This window comes from Oreochromis aureus, linkage group 16 (assembly GCF_013358895.1).
Source record: "Oreochromis aureus strain Israel breed Guangdong linkage group 16, ZZ_aureus, whole genome shotgun sequence".
Taxonomy (NCBI): domain Eukaryota; kingdom Metazoa; phylum Chordata; class Actinopteri; order Cichliformes; family Cichlidae; genus Oreochromis; species Oreochromis aureus.
Window position 1 is genome coordinate 324354 of NC_052957.1, and position 14287 is coordinate 338640.

General features: G+C 46.0%; 1 protein-coding gene across 1 annotated transcript in view; it reads left to right on the top strand.

Moving 5' to 3' along the window:
• The window catches only part of gtdc1 (glycosyltransferase-like domain containing 1), a 31810-nt gene that overhangs the window by 4153 nt on the left and 13370 nt on the right, over positions 1-14287 (top strand). The window contains exons 2-6 of the mRNA XM_031730156.2: positions 1396-1586; positions 3014-3181; positions 4274-4447; positions 10656-10772; positions 10844-10915. Coding sequence (XP_031586016.2) covers positions 1396-1586; positions 3014-3181; positions 4274-4447; positions 10656-10772; positions 10844-10915 — 722 coding nt within the window. The remainder of the gene's footprint in view (positions 1-1395; positions 1587-3013; positions 3182-4273; positions 4448-10655; positions 10773-10843; positions 10916-14287) is intronic.

Consider the following 14287-nt stretch of genomic DNA (forward strand, 5'->3'; position numbering starts at 1 on the left):
GGCGATGATAGGAAGATGTTGAAAGTTCAGAGAAGAGTTTCAAGCTTGTGTGATGTAAACATGGAAACACTGATGACATCAGGCTGATTGTTGTCTGATTTCTGAATGAACAGATGTTTGACAGGAAGCGGCGTTTCGGGTGGAACGCTCTCGGTTTCTGGGTTCCTGCTGTGTGTGTGGGCCCGGCTGCTCTGAAGGTTGCGGCGTCCTCCGACTATTAGACAGGGAGTCGCTTTCAGAATAACGGCCGACATTGTGCTCAGATTTGTCTGCATGAAATCGGCTCATTGGCAGCGCTGATTGCCGCGGCGTGCCCGGCGATATGGACTGATTGAGCTTGTGCGGGCGCAGAGTGCTTTGTGGGCAGCTAAATGGAGGCGGACTGGAAATCACGGGCAGGGGATTCAGAGGAAGCCGCTGCTGCGTAAACTCCATAATGGATCCATCAGCACGCATTGTGCTGAGGGATGAGCCGCAAGCGCACACAACACAACGACAGCAACAACAATGCAGCAGCAGCACGATTACTCCAAGCTAATTGCCCTGCACCGCCCCGCCATCTCCTTCATATCTGCTCCGGCGCAGCAGCCCGTGTGATTGGTTCAGCTCGTGTGTCAGCAGATTGGTGCAAAACTTCTGCTCCGTCCAAGTGATGAGCAGGAAAACTCCATCAGCTCCATCAGCCTGCACGCGCGCTCACAAAGCCATCGCTGTCCTGTATCGCTGTGATCAATACGATCGATGGACCATCAATGGGCCTCACGCACCGACCCCACACTCACCAGTACTTCCTGTCTGACAGGAAGTACTGCAGTGCTGCGTCACAACACGCGTAGCAGTAATGATCACAGTGATAATAATCATCAGTGTTATTGATCATATTGATGATTTTGGTATGAGTCATTCATGGTTTGTAAACAGTGAATTTGATACACACTGTGTGTGTGTGTGTGTGTGTGTGTGTGTGTGTGTGTGTGTGTGTGTGTGTGTGTGTGTTATGGTCTGTGTGTGTCTGACGAGCAGCTTTCAGTCAAAACAGAAATAATCTCTAACATCTGTCCAGCTGCTTTAATACACCTGAGCAAAGTCCAACAGGTAATCAGGGTGATGGGGGCAGAGCAGAGCCTATTCCAGCTCCACTGTTTAAGCTTTTCCACTTTCCCCTCTGACAGTTCAAACCCTCCTGATTTCCTGCTGTGACAGCCCGGTGCGCCTGTGTCCTTATATGGAGTGTGTGGGCGTGAGGCTGAGCGTGCACCTGTCGCTTTAAACCGAACCTGATTCTCTGACGCTCAGGTGTTTCATGACTCTGAAGAGTGTTCAGAGTCACAGGCTGTCTCCTCATATATGACTCAGTCCATCTGTGAGTAACAGCTCTCATCCTCACTCTCACAGGAGACCCCGCCTCCCCGCGTCCTGCTGGTGGAGGCGTTTTACGGCGGCTCACACAAACAGCTTATCGACCTTTTGAAGGAAAACATCGCGGGCTGCTCCGTCTTCACGCTGCCCGCTAAAAAATGGCACTGGAGGGCAAGAACAGCGGCGCTCTACTTCAGCCAGACCATCCCTGCCTGCCCGTCATACAGGTGAGACCCAGACAGGTAACACAATCCACACTTTAACCTTCACTGTGGGGTGGCTGTGGTTTAAACCTGCATGTAACTAATAAACTGACCCCACCTGAACTCCTCGCCTCGTTAACTCTGAGCGCACCTGTCCATTAACCACTGACATCACCAAACGAGAGTCTCACAACACAGACATTTAGGGGGAGGTCTCAGAGGACTTGCTGCTACCTGAGCAAAGACTTATCTGGTAACGGCCGTGAGGATGAGCCTGAGGATCAGAGAAGAAGCTGCACTGCATCAGCTGTGGATGTGGAGGAGGGAGGCTCGGGGAACTCCATCAGTACATGTGATGACTCAGATGAGGAATTAATCAGCGGCTGTGGTCCCTGCAGGGTAAAAACAAGTAAAACTACACCAAGGCTGGAAATTTAAGCTGCGTCAGAAAGACCAGAGGACCGCAGACGGAGCCCTGAGGAACGCCGCCTCGTGGAACCTCTTTAATGAGCATACTCAGATTAAGTGTCATGTGATCTGTTCTGATGATTTCCATGTGACCAACATCAGCACCTTTGTCCTCATGCTAGTAGCAGAGAGCTACACATCCGCTCAGCAGGCCGCTCCAACAAAACCAACCAGCATGCTTTGCTGTCTCACACGGGCTAGTTTGAGCGTTTCTTTCTAACACCTTTAGCGTCCTGTGGAGCTCGGGCTGGTCGGGCGCTCAGCTCAACATTTAGGTGATGTCATCAGTGACTGCAGAAGCAAACAGAGCTGCGAGTTCCAATCCAACTTTATTTATAAAGCACTGTTCCACAGTGTTTCATACAGACGTGTCTACAGATGCCATCACTTCCCAAACTCTCTGTCTGACGTGTCCACAGCGACTCACCGTAACCAGGCAGTGATCACAGCGACGTGAAACCGCCACTCTGACAAGCTGCTGATTTATATCTGATCACATCAGAGAGTGCAGATCAATACCAGCGTTCATACAGGGACGACGCTCTGACTCATTCTCGGAGCAAAGATTCACCATCTCACCACGCTGACCTTTGACCTCCTACTCCTCCAAAACACTGAGCTGTGACGAGCCACCAGCCTCTGATCTCTCTGTGTGGGTTAGACGCCGTCACCAACTGTATGAGGACACGTCCGTGTTCTCCCCCGGAACATGAAAGAAGCAGGGACTTTTATTTTGAAAACCCACTCTGAGATTACTCAGCAAAGCCAAGAACCGTCACTCAAGCATCCATGTGAGCCCTGAACGCTTACTGGCCCTCTCCAACAGTGCAGCCCAGGAGAAAGTGCTCCTCCTCCGCCCTTACACCATCACCTGCTCGAAGCAGGAAGCAGGCATCGGCTCTGCAGTTCACTGAGGAATGAAGGAGTTCTGAGATGATCAGCTCAGCTGTCTGCACCTCCTTCATTGTCTCCTCTCTCTGCAGGCTCCTCTTCAGCAGCTCCGTCCTCAGCCTGTGTGAGCTGGCGGCTCTCAGACCGGACCTGGCCCAGCTCAAGAAGGTGCTGTACTTCCACGAGAACCAGCTGCTTTATCCGGTCCGCCGACACCAGGACAGGGACTTCCAGTACGGCTACAACCAGGTGCTCTCATGGTCAGTGTGTTTGTACTGGGGGGGGGCAGTCCATGTCGTGCTGCGTTTGTAGAGCCTAACCAGAAAGTACTGCTGGGTTGTGGGCTGTGACATCATCAGGCTGTGAGGGTGATGCACGCAGACAGCAGCAGAAACCATGTGCTTCGGTAACTACGGTAACTGTTATTACCGTCATTGGAGCGAGTCAGCTGGTCCGGGGTCTGTGCTGGTCTGGAGCTGGCGGAGTTCCACGGAAAGCTGCCGATCAGCTTCCTGTCAGCTGTCTGAGTAATGGCTGCTCTGATGTTCGTGCTGCCAGCATCCAGCCCGTAAACTGATTATTGATTATTAGCTGATTGATGTGCTGTGCTCTAGTTTGCCTTGGTAAGGCAGCGTGTGATTGGTTAATGAGCTGCTGGGATGCGATTGGTTAATTGCGGGGGCCGTAGTCTTCATTAATCAGCGGCGGGACAGTAACGAGCGGCAGAAAACTGATTGTTGTTGATCTGCGGGCAGCTTGTCAATAAGCCGAGCCGCTCCGTCTCCTTTAACGTGGTTACAGCGCCATCAAATAACACAGTAGGGATCGTTAGCAGACGAATGATTGGCCCGCTCCCAGCGGTGTCCGCACGCCTCCCCGTAGAGTTTCAGTCCAAACTAATGTATCTGATCTGCATGGAGGCATGTCTTCATGTTCACCTGAAGTTTAAATGTGACCTCTGTAAACCTGCAGACAGCGGGTCCTTAGGCTCCACCTGCCCAGGTTCTCCTCAGAGTTAGTCTGAACTTCAAGATGTACCTGTTCCAGGACGAAGCTCTGACCTCAGGTCAAAGTTCACGTTACACAGGTGTGTATAGATCAGAAGCTCCAGGTGCAGACACGGCTACACACTATAAGTAAATGATTTATATGTGAGGGTAGCCAATCGGAGTTGAGTTGTCTTAAAGTGGGAGAAGCTACAGCAGCTTGTTTCAGACAGGTGACCTGAATCTCAGGTAAACTGCAGAGCGCAGCGTTCAGTGATGCAGCTTCATGTCCTCTGTCTCACCTGTGAACACCTGTGTGTGTGTGCGCGTGTGCGTGTGTGTGCGTGCGTGCGTGTGCGTCTTCAGCCTGGTGGCAGACGTGGTGGTCTTCAACTCCCGCTTCAACATGGACTCCTTCCTGTCATCCATCCCCTCCTTCATGAAGAAGATCCCAGACCATCGCCCCAAAGACCTGGACCGCCTCATCAGGCCCAAGTGTGTGGTCCTGAACTTCCCGCTCCAGTTTCCTGATGTCAGCAGGTCAGTACATGGCAAACCTGCAGTCCCCACCACAGGGCCCGGGTTCTGGTCCTGGTCCCGGTAATTCTTGTTCAGGTTTCACTCTCATTGGCTCCACTTAGAGTGTCTAAGCAGCACATCAGAGACATCCCACTCATGTAAATGCGTGATGTGGGTCACATGTCTATGATGTTGGAGGTGTTTCCTGTTTGTTGTGATCAGTGTTGGGTCATTATTTAAAAACGTTATTACTCATATCACACTGAACACTTTGCTCGAACCCTCTGGGGTCGACGGATGCGTCCAAATCACATGACCAATAAAAGCAACCTGATGCAGTTTCAGCTTGTGTTGAAAGTGCAGACTTCAAACTATATACCCGTTTTTAAATTGTGTTGATACGTAACACGTAAAACCACAGTTATGATAGAAAATACACGCAATGTTTTTCCTGAGTACTGTCGTCACGTTTACTGCAGGAAGAAACGGTGAAAACGGGGTTTTCTAAGGATGGGGCTCTCTTGCTTTGAGCAGAAAAAGAAAGAAAAAACACCCCATTGGTGTTAAAGTGTACCATGTCCACCAATCAAAAAATGATGTGGTAACATGTGACATTTGGTTGTTTAGGAAGAGGGGGAAGGTTTAGGAGTGAGAGACAGAGAGAGTTTTGAGATGTGAGAGATTTGTGATGTTTGAGTGTGTGTGTGTGTGTGTGTGTGTGTGTGTGTGTGTGTGTGTGTGTGTGTGTGTGTGTGTGTGTGTGTGTGTGTGGTGTAGTCAGTAGTTTTGGCGTGTGTTAGAACAATGAGGCAACTGCTGGATGACTGCAGCGTAAACTCAGGTGTGAAACGGCAGCAGTGACGCTGCTGCTGCTGCCAGCCTGCAGGTATCAGGCTGTGACGTGCTCCTCTGTCTTATAGTGGACAAACTATTTTTTGGAGTGGCACAAATAATTTGTGTGGCATCTTATTTGATGCAGAACAACTGATTGTTCTGTAAATAGTTTGAATAACTTTGCTGTTTACAAATCGTGTGCATAGGTTATTAAAATGTACAATTTATATTTGCATTTCAAGTTATGCAAATGATTCGTTAAACATGTTTGTGGTTGTTACAGTATCCTTTTTCTACTCAGATTTTATGTTTTTGCCTGATTTTAGATCAGCTGTGTTGATACAGTCAGAATGAAAAACTAACAGTAAATTCAGACCTGTGAGGTTGTGCTGAAAAGACTGACACCAAATGAGGCGAGTTAAACCGTTTTTAAAGGTGAAATGTAGAGGTCAGAAACAGAGAGTTAAAGTAATGCAGTACATTACTTAGTTACTCCAGGATACAGATGTTTGATATATACTTCCATGACCTGAAACACTGTCACCAATCCCCCTGTCGTGATGAGGACGTCTGCTCTGCAGTGTCTCATGTGTCTGAGGCTCTGCCCTGATGACATGGCCGCCATCCTCCACATTCTCCTGCAGAAGAGCGAACGCCATGCTCCACGCAGGAAACAGGAGGGTTAACGCTCAGACTGAGGAGGAATCAGAGAGCTCCATGAAATCTTCATTTCACTGTAATGCCCTTTAACCTTTAAACTGTCTGCTTACACCAGGGGTGTCCAAACTTTTTTCATGGAGGGCCACATACATAAAAATATAGGAGGGGCTGGGCCACTTACTAGAAATTGGGTATATAACCTTAACTGTAGTGTATTAAAGTTAGAAAAATCACTTAAAAGTGGTCAAATGTAATTAAAGACAAAACTGCCTTCATCACAGCTTTCCATAAATGGATCTTTATTGATTTATTCAGAAAAAGCTTTGGTAGCTCATTCTCAGAACAGCAGCAGATTTCTTCTTGGACAGAAGATTTACAGCACAGAGAAAAAACAATAAAGGGGAAAATGGGACGGGTACATTTCAAGCTTGTTATTTAAGTTCTTAGGCTTAGCAACACACCTATTAACGTTCGTTTGAAATGGTTATCAACATTAACAGACTGAACTGGACTTAATAACATGAGTCCATATAATTTTAGTAAATTATTCTGGTGAGTATCAGCTGCACTGGGTATGTAAATCGGGCCATCCAGCCGCGGTGCTGATCCGACGCCACTCGTGCCAAAAATCCGGACAAATGTCACCTGACCAAGGAGCAGATCTGCATCAGATGAGATCAGCTGACTTTGCGTGTGCGTGCGCTGTGCACAGCGGTGTGTACTCTGTGTGTTAACAAGAAAAACGCATATAAGAAAGTGGTGAGCAAAAGCAGGGTAGTGACAGAATTGATGCGCATTATTGATATTTGAAGCATGTGTACCTGCACATGCATGCTTATTAACACACAGGTACTGTGGAATATATTTTTACTCACCTAAAGCACTCGTGCTCTCGTCCACTCCCCGCAAAACAATTAGTAGCTGTGCGGTGTCTGTGGCATCGGTGCTCGGATCGCATGTGATGGAGTAAAAATCAAAAGCACAGCTTTATCAGACAGTTGCAGTTTAATGTTGGCTGACGAGTCTTCAGTGCGTCGCACAACTGGATTTCTGGACATGCTGACGTTGTTGAAGTCCTGCACTTTTTCCGGGCACGTTATTTCGGTGACTTTAACGAGGCCGTGTTTTATGAGGTCTCATCTGAAAAAGGCTTGCCATGTCTTGCGATGAGTTGGGCGACCTCATAGCTGCTATTGGAGCCTTTTCCTGGACAATTTGAGCACGAAAAAAAATACTGTTGCTGACCCTGCAGGACAGCTACCCTTTGCTTTACTTTCTGCTCTCGCTCAGCATCAGGATGCATAGGCCTGATGTTTGGTCTCATAATGACGTCGTACATTATACTCTTTCATAACTGCCACAGTTTCAGTGCAGATCAAACAGACACACGTCCCCTTGAATTCTTTGAAGAAATATTCACTCTCCCACCGTGTCTGAAGTTTTCTGCACTCACTTTCTACCTTTGGCTTCTTTGGTTCCGCCATGTTTGGTAACTTGGGGGTAAATTTCTTCTGTGATTGTCCTTTTTGGTGGAGCAATTGCCTTGATCAACAGTAGCTCCCCCTGGTGTTAAAACCAAGACGTGCAATACACTCAAGCAAAAGTTGAAGTGCGGGCCATACTCTATTCTATTTATAAAATTACTTGCGGGCCAATTAAAAATGGCCCGCGGGCCGGAGTTTGGACACCCCTGGCTTACACGCGCTGTACCTCCATCACAGGAGCACCTGGATGAAGCTCCACCCACTCACCTTTAGCTTGAGTTGGTTAAACTTACCAATCAGCTGTAGTATTGATCCTAAAGGTGTGTTCATGACTTCTTAAAGTTACTGAAACCAAGACAACTGCATCTTAGTGACCTTTGACCTTAACTTTTCCCAGGTGGTTTCATAAAATAAACAGTTGACAATCGTCATGTTTTTGGTCGACTCACTCCGAGAATGTGTGAGAGCGGAGAAACACAGTACAGCTGCCTCTGAACACACCTGCACACACCTGTAACACCTGAGGACAGCTCCCCTCTGAGACGAATCACAGCTGTGATTTAGCTCGTTAGCTGGCAAGTGTTCCTCGTTCTTTTCTGTGGCAGAAGAAGGACGGCGCTGCTTGTTGGAGCACGTGCAGTGTGGTGATTGTGGTCTCCATCCATCAGGCGGCTCTGACAGGTGGACTCGTGTAATTGGATAGTGATTGACTTGCGGCGGTGCACAGACGGAGTATCCATCACGGCGAGGAGGATCAATGAGCGCGTCACGTGAGCAGCAGGTGTCCTCCTGCCCACAGTGTTTCTTCTTCTCTGCTTCGTCTGCTTTCAGAGTGGCTGTCACTTCCTGCAGGTCAAACTCAGTGAGTGAAGAACGACAACAGACCAACGAAGGTCTCTGACGCGTCCTCCTCTTCCTCCTGCAGCCTCGGCCTCTGCCTGCACCCACTGAAGTTGTCCAAAAAGTCAATACTCTGATATTAATCAATACTAAATTCATATAGAATTAAGACATCACAATATCAATAACAACAGTGTCGTCTGTGCCTCCTCCATCTCTCTTTCTCTCTCTCTCTCTTACTCACACTCACACACACACACACACACACACACTTCAGTGGAGCAGGTCACCTTTAATCACTCACAGTCACTGTACATTGATGATGTGATGGTTTCATTCTCAGGTCGGTGAAGGGACACAGATAATCTGTGTTGGTGTATTGTCACTGATTTCAGTTTGGACGCAGTCAGAAATATTATGATTCTCATCATTTGTCAGCAAATATACATATTTTATATCTATGTATAAACCATAGCTGACACTGTGAGACTTCGTCAGAGGTGTGAGCATCACAGCAGAGGCCTTTGTGTCAAAGTAACTGAGGATAAAACAGAAAAACATGGAGGAGATGTTCCTGGTCTGACCTTTTATAGCAGATAACCGTAAAATAAAACCATGAGTCGACATGTGAACATGACCTGATGCTGCTGAAGTGAAGCAGAGCAAAGTCACAGAGGTTTGATTACAGACACAGCTGAGAGTTTGTAATCTGGCATAATTTTAAAAAGTTGGGGGTAAATTTCTTCTGTGATTGTCCTTTTTGGTGGAGCAATTGCCTTGATCAACAGTAGCTCCCCCTGGTGTTAAAACCAAGACGTGCAATACACTCAAGCAAAAGTTGAAGTGCGGGCCATACTCTATTCTATTTATAAAATTACTTGAACAGTTTGAACAGCAGAAATGAGGCTTTATTGTTGGAGGCTGACAGCAGCGAACACAACGGCAGACTGGTGCGTAATGAGCAGAAAACAGATTTGTGATGGGAAACTGGTCTCTGAGTGCACTGAGAGAGAGAGAGAGGGAGCTGTGCAGGAAGTGTGATTTATCGTGGTGGAAGCAAAAACACAAATGTCAGAGGGAATCCATGATGATGTTTATCAAATGTGAAGAATAGTTTGGATCTTCTTTTGCTGCTGGTTCAGTGGATTTTGTTTGGAGAGTCGTGACGCCTGCAGCATCAGAGTCAGTGAGCTGTCGGCTTTCAGCCCCGACGAGGTGTCCGTGCACGTGCCGTCAGGTGAGAAAGCCGACATCTCATAGATTTTGATGTGTCAGCTCCGTGCTCTGTGTTTACGTCTTTGTGCAGAATACGTTTACCTGCTCTCATTTACTGTTTTAGCTGTTTGGTGGTTGTTGAAATAGTTTTGTGAGCTTTAACCTGAAATTCTGGACTTTCTGATAAAATACATTTATATTTAAAAATTAATTGAGGATTTAATGAATCAATAACTCTTTTTTTCCAACCTAAAATTGATTTTAATTGGAAAATCTATTTTTTTTTTAAACCCGCCCCCTATTACATCGGGGATCACTGACAGCAGCTGTTTTGTTTGAGTCTTTGAGCTCAGGTGTAGAAAACCTGCACGCAGCCATGCACTGTGACAGAGCAGGGCGCTCCATAGAGCTCACAGAATCTGAGGATCAGCTGTCAGTGTTACTGCAGAGTCAGACAGGAAGTGTCAGACTGCTGAAGTGTGTGTGTGATTGGGTCTGCGGACTGGGATGAAGTCGGTGTGTGTTTGGCACTGTGATTATTGGTAATAAAGTAAATGCGCCGCAGTGATTTTTGACCTTCATTCCTTCGTGTTTAATCAGACTCAGAGGTGAGGTCATCGTCCTGATCACTGCACATTTATCAATAACATAATTACACCCCCCCCGGCGTGGACACGCTCATGTTTTTATTGTCTCCAGTCAAACATCTAATTTATAAAATGGATTATTGAATCAAGTTTTCCCAGAAGCCTTAGAGGCAGAAACTCCACTGAGAGGCCGTCCAGCTCTGTGGGGAGGAGGAAACGACCTCCAGACACCCCCCTCCCCCTCTCCCTCCTGCCCCTCCCCCCTGTGTTCCCATGTAAACTTTCCAGGAGCCTCTGCAGGATCTCAGAGCAGCGTGCTCAGAGGAAGTGATGTCACCTTTGACAGTCCCCACTATGGGTCACTGTTTTCTAAACCTTGGGGGAGGGGCTTCCAGCTCTAAATGTGTCTGATTGGTTGATGACTCCCAGCGGCTGCGGCTCATCAGAGGAGAAGACCGTTGTTGATTTGACAGCAGGACCCGTTAGCTCCTGAAGCTAGCGGGTCTGAAGTTTCTGTCTTTGTGGTGGACATGTACCTGCTCTGAGAGCGCTGCGGTCTCCACTTATTTCCTGTTTGTTTTTTTTGTTTTTTTTTCTTTTCTTTTTCAGGTTCTTGCCAAAACACAAACTCCTGCGGCGGCCTACTGAGCAGTCTCATGTTGATGACATCATCACGTTGCAGGCCAAGCAACAGCAGAGCAGAGCTCACGATGAAGATACGCCGCGGTAAAAATCCATCTCTGCTAAAACTCAAAGACTCAAAGAGTTTTGTCTCATGTCGGTTTGTGACCCAACAGGTGTGAGCAGCCTGCAGAGGGGGGCGTGGCCAACCAGGTGAAGCCTTTGCACATCGTGTGGCCTCACAGGTGGTGAGTTCAGTCTGAAGCCTTTACTTTAAAAACTGTTTTAAACATTTTTTCTTTTAAATCAAGGCAGCAAAACGAAAAAAACCCACATTTCAGAATAAAAGATTTTACTGTTTTTACTTTTTATAGCTGTAAAATAAACTCATGGAGCATCAGACCTGAGCTAAGCTGCCACAATAAACCTACGAAAAAAAAAAACCCTCAAATAAAGCTGTAATTTTAATTCAATGCACTTTTATTTCTGCAGCTCCAAATCACAACAACAGTCGCCTCAAGGTGCTTTATATTGTAAGGTCATTGTAATCATATGACCCCCTATGAGCAAGCACTTTGGAGACAGTAGGAAGGAAAAACTCCCTTTTAACAGGAAGAAACCTCCGGCAATGGCAGGGATAGCTCAGTAGGTAAAGTGGTTGCCCCATGATCGGAAGGTCGGGGGTTTCGAATCCACTGAACGGCTACCCTGAGGTACCCCTGAGCAAGGTACCGTCCCTACACACTGCTCCCCGGGCGCTGCATTGGTGGCTGCCCACTGCTTCACTGGGTGAATGGGTTAAATAATTCATTTAATTAAACTTTAAATGCAGAGGAGTAATTTCCCTACGGGGACTAACACATACACATTATTATCATTATTATTATTATTATTATTATCTGGCAGAACCAGGCTCAGGGAGGGGCGGGGCCATCTGCTGTGACCGGTTGGGGTGAGAGAAGGAAGACAGGATAAAGACATGCTGTGGAAGAGAGACAGAGATTAATAACAGGTATGATTCAATGCAGAGAGGTCTATTAACACATAGTGAGTGAAGAAGAAACACTCAATGCATCATGGGAATCCCCGGCAGCCTACGTCTATTGCAGCATAACTAAGGGAGGATTCAGGGTCACCTGGTCCAGCCCTAACTATATGCTTTAGCAAAAAGGAAAGTTTGAAGCCTAATCTTAAAAGTAGAGATAGTGTCTGTCTCCTGAATCCAAACTGGAAGCTGGTTCCACAGAAGAGGGGCCTGAAAACTGAAGGCTCTGCCTCCCATTCTACTTTTAAATACTCTAGGAACAACAAGTAGGCCTGCAGAGCGAGAGCGAAGTGCTCTAATAGGGTGATATGGTACTACAAGGTCATTAAGATAAGATGGGGCCTGATTATTTAAGACCTTGTATGTGAGGAGCAGGATTTTGAATTCTGGATTTAACAGGAAGCCAATGAAGGGAAGCCAAAACAGGAGAAATATCCTCTCTCTTTCTAGTCCCTGTCATTTATTTTATTTTATTATGAAAAGTTCTGTTACATTGAAAGGAAAGCTCTTATTTTGAAAGTAAAAAAACAGTTAATTTCACAGACTGTGCATCTTTTATTTTGAAGCTTTGAGACTGGCTCAAAGCTCCAAAATAAAAACTCACTCAGCCTGCTGTTTGTCAGGTTGAGTGAGTGAAATGTTAATGAAGACGTATAAAAACTCAGTTTCACAGCCTGAGGCTGCGAGTTCACTTTGATTAAAACACAAATGCTCATCATAATGAAGTAATCAGACTACAGTTACAGCAGGTGGAGGCTTCTAAACATGACGTGTTGCAGTGTGAGGCTGATGGTGAGCGTGGGCATGTGCACCTCACCTTGCGTTGTATCGGTGACAAAGCGGCGTGCTGTAAGCTGCTGTGGCAGCACAAACACAGATGGATTATGGCTGCGGCAACGAGGATTTCCTGTTAATCTGTGATTGAAGCTGCAGCTCATCAGGCTTTAATCTGAGCCTGGCCCCGATCCTCAGATTACAGCCTCTTACTACTGAGGGGGGGGGCTTCCAGGTGAACACGGTGCTTTGGGGGGGGACTGAGCTTTAAAGCAGCCTGCTAAATTCCCATAACTAAATGGTCACTTTTATTTTATTGATATTTTATTATTTTATTATCTGATAAAATTATTGACTTTTCACTATTGTAACATTCTCTAAGGTCTTTTATTTTGAAAAACAAATCACCCTACTTTCTATAACTGACTCTTACTGTGAAAGTCTGACAGTATGTACTATCTAACTGAGCTTTTATTTTGTAAATCTGTCAGCAGTATTGAGTCTGAATAGATTTTATTGTGAAATTTGAAGATTGCTGTGATTGATGGATCAGTTTGATGTGACAGGTGGCATGTTTCTGGTAGTTTATAGATGTATGACATCATCAGTGTGAGAGCTGATTGGTGACTTGAGCATTAATGATAGGCGATCAGGATGATTGGGCTGCGGCTTCCTGTGTGCATGAATTTGAGGGTTCTGGCAGTTGTGACTGAGAGGTTGATCCTGGTAACTCTCAGTCCTCCCCGCCGCGGCGGTGCTCTGGTAGGAAGATTGGAGGTTAGCTGAAGGAGTGAAAGGTTTGCGGGAAATGAGGGAATTATCTGCAGCCAGCGGGAACGAGCTGCGAATGGAAGGAATTAGAGCTGGGCGATAAAACGATAACGATATGTATTGCGAAATAACTTTTTCTCGATAGAAAAATTAAACTATTGCGATAGGCCTCATCTCTCTTGTCCTCTTAAAAAAAAAAAAAAAGAACAGCCAATCCAAATTAAGAAGCGCAGAGCCGAACCAATCACAGTCGCAGCGTCACGTGACGTGACTTGTTACGTACAGCACAAGCGCCAAGGCGCACATTTTGCAGCCGTGCAGCCTGGGTAATGAAGGAAATGAGTTTGCCGACTACAGAAAAATCAACCGAGAGCGTGAGCGAAGGTTACCGAAGAGAAAACAGGTGATGGTTCCAATGCCGGAGAGCTTGTTGAACGGAAGGGCCATAGAAGTTCCGTAGTGTGAAGGTATTTCGGCTATTTCAAGTCTGACAAAAACAGAGTAGCAAGACTGTAAATTGTGCCGAAAGCAAGTCTGGAAATACAATAAAGCGGTGCATGCTCAGTCTCTGACTGAAAGCGCTAATTCGTCATTCGGCTTTTGTCAGACTAAAGTAACTGTTAAAACTGTTTGAAAAGCTAAGCTATACAACAAGGAGAGATGGAGAATTTCCTTTTAGTTCTGTTTATTTGATATTGACAAAAGTTAGTCAATTTTGTCTGTTCTTCTGTAAAACAAACTAAGATTTATTTTTAGAATTAATATTTTGTTTCTAAGTGGAATTGACAATTTAGTCTGTTTTGTTTGTTCTATTTTGAAACTTAAACGCTTTAGCGGCTGCCTTTTGTGTAGTTTGCAATATTTGCCTTTATTTATCTGAAACTGAAGTCTCATGTTCCTTAAGTACATCTACCCTGTTGAACTTATTATGGGAAATAAATATTTAAATCAAAACAAGCTGCTGATTATTTCACATTTTACTTGTGAGCAATGGCACATTTAAATCTTACAAATATAGTTATTTGGCTTA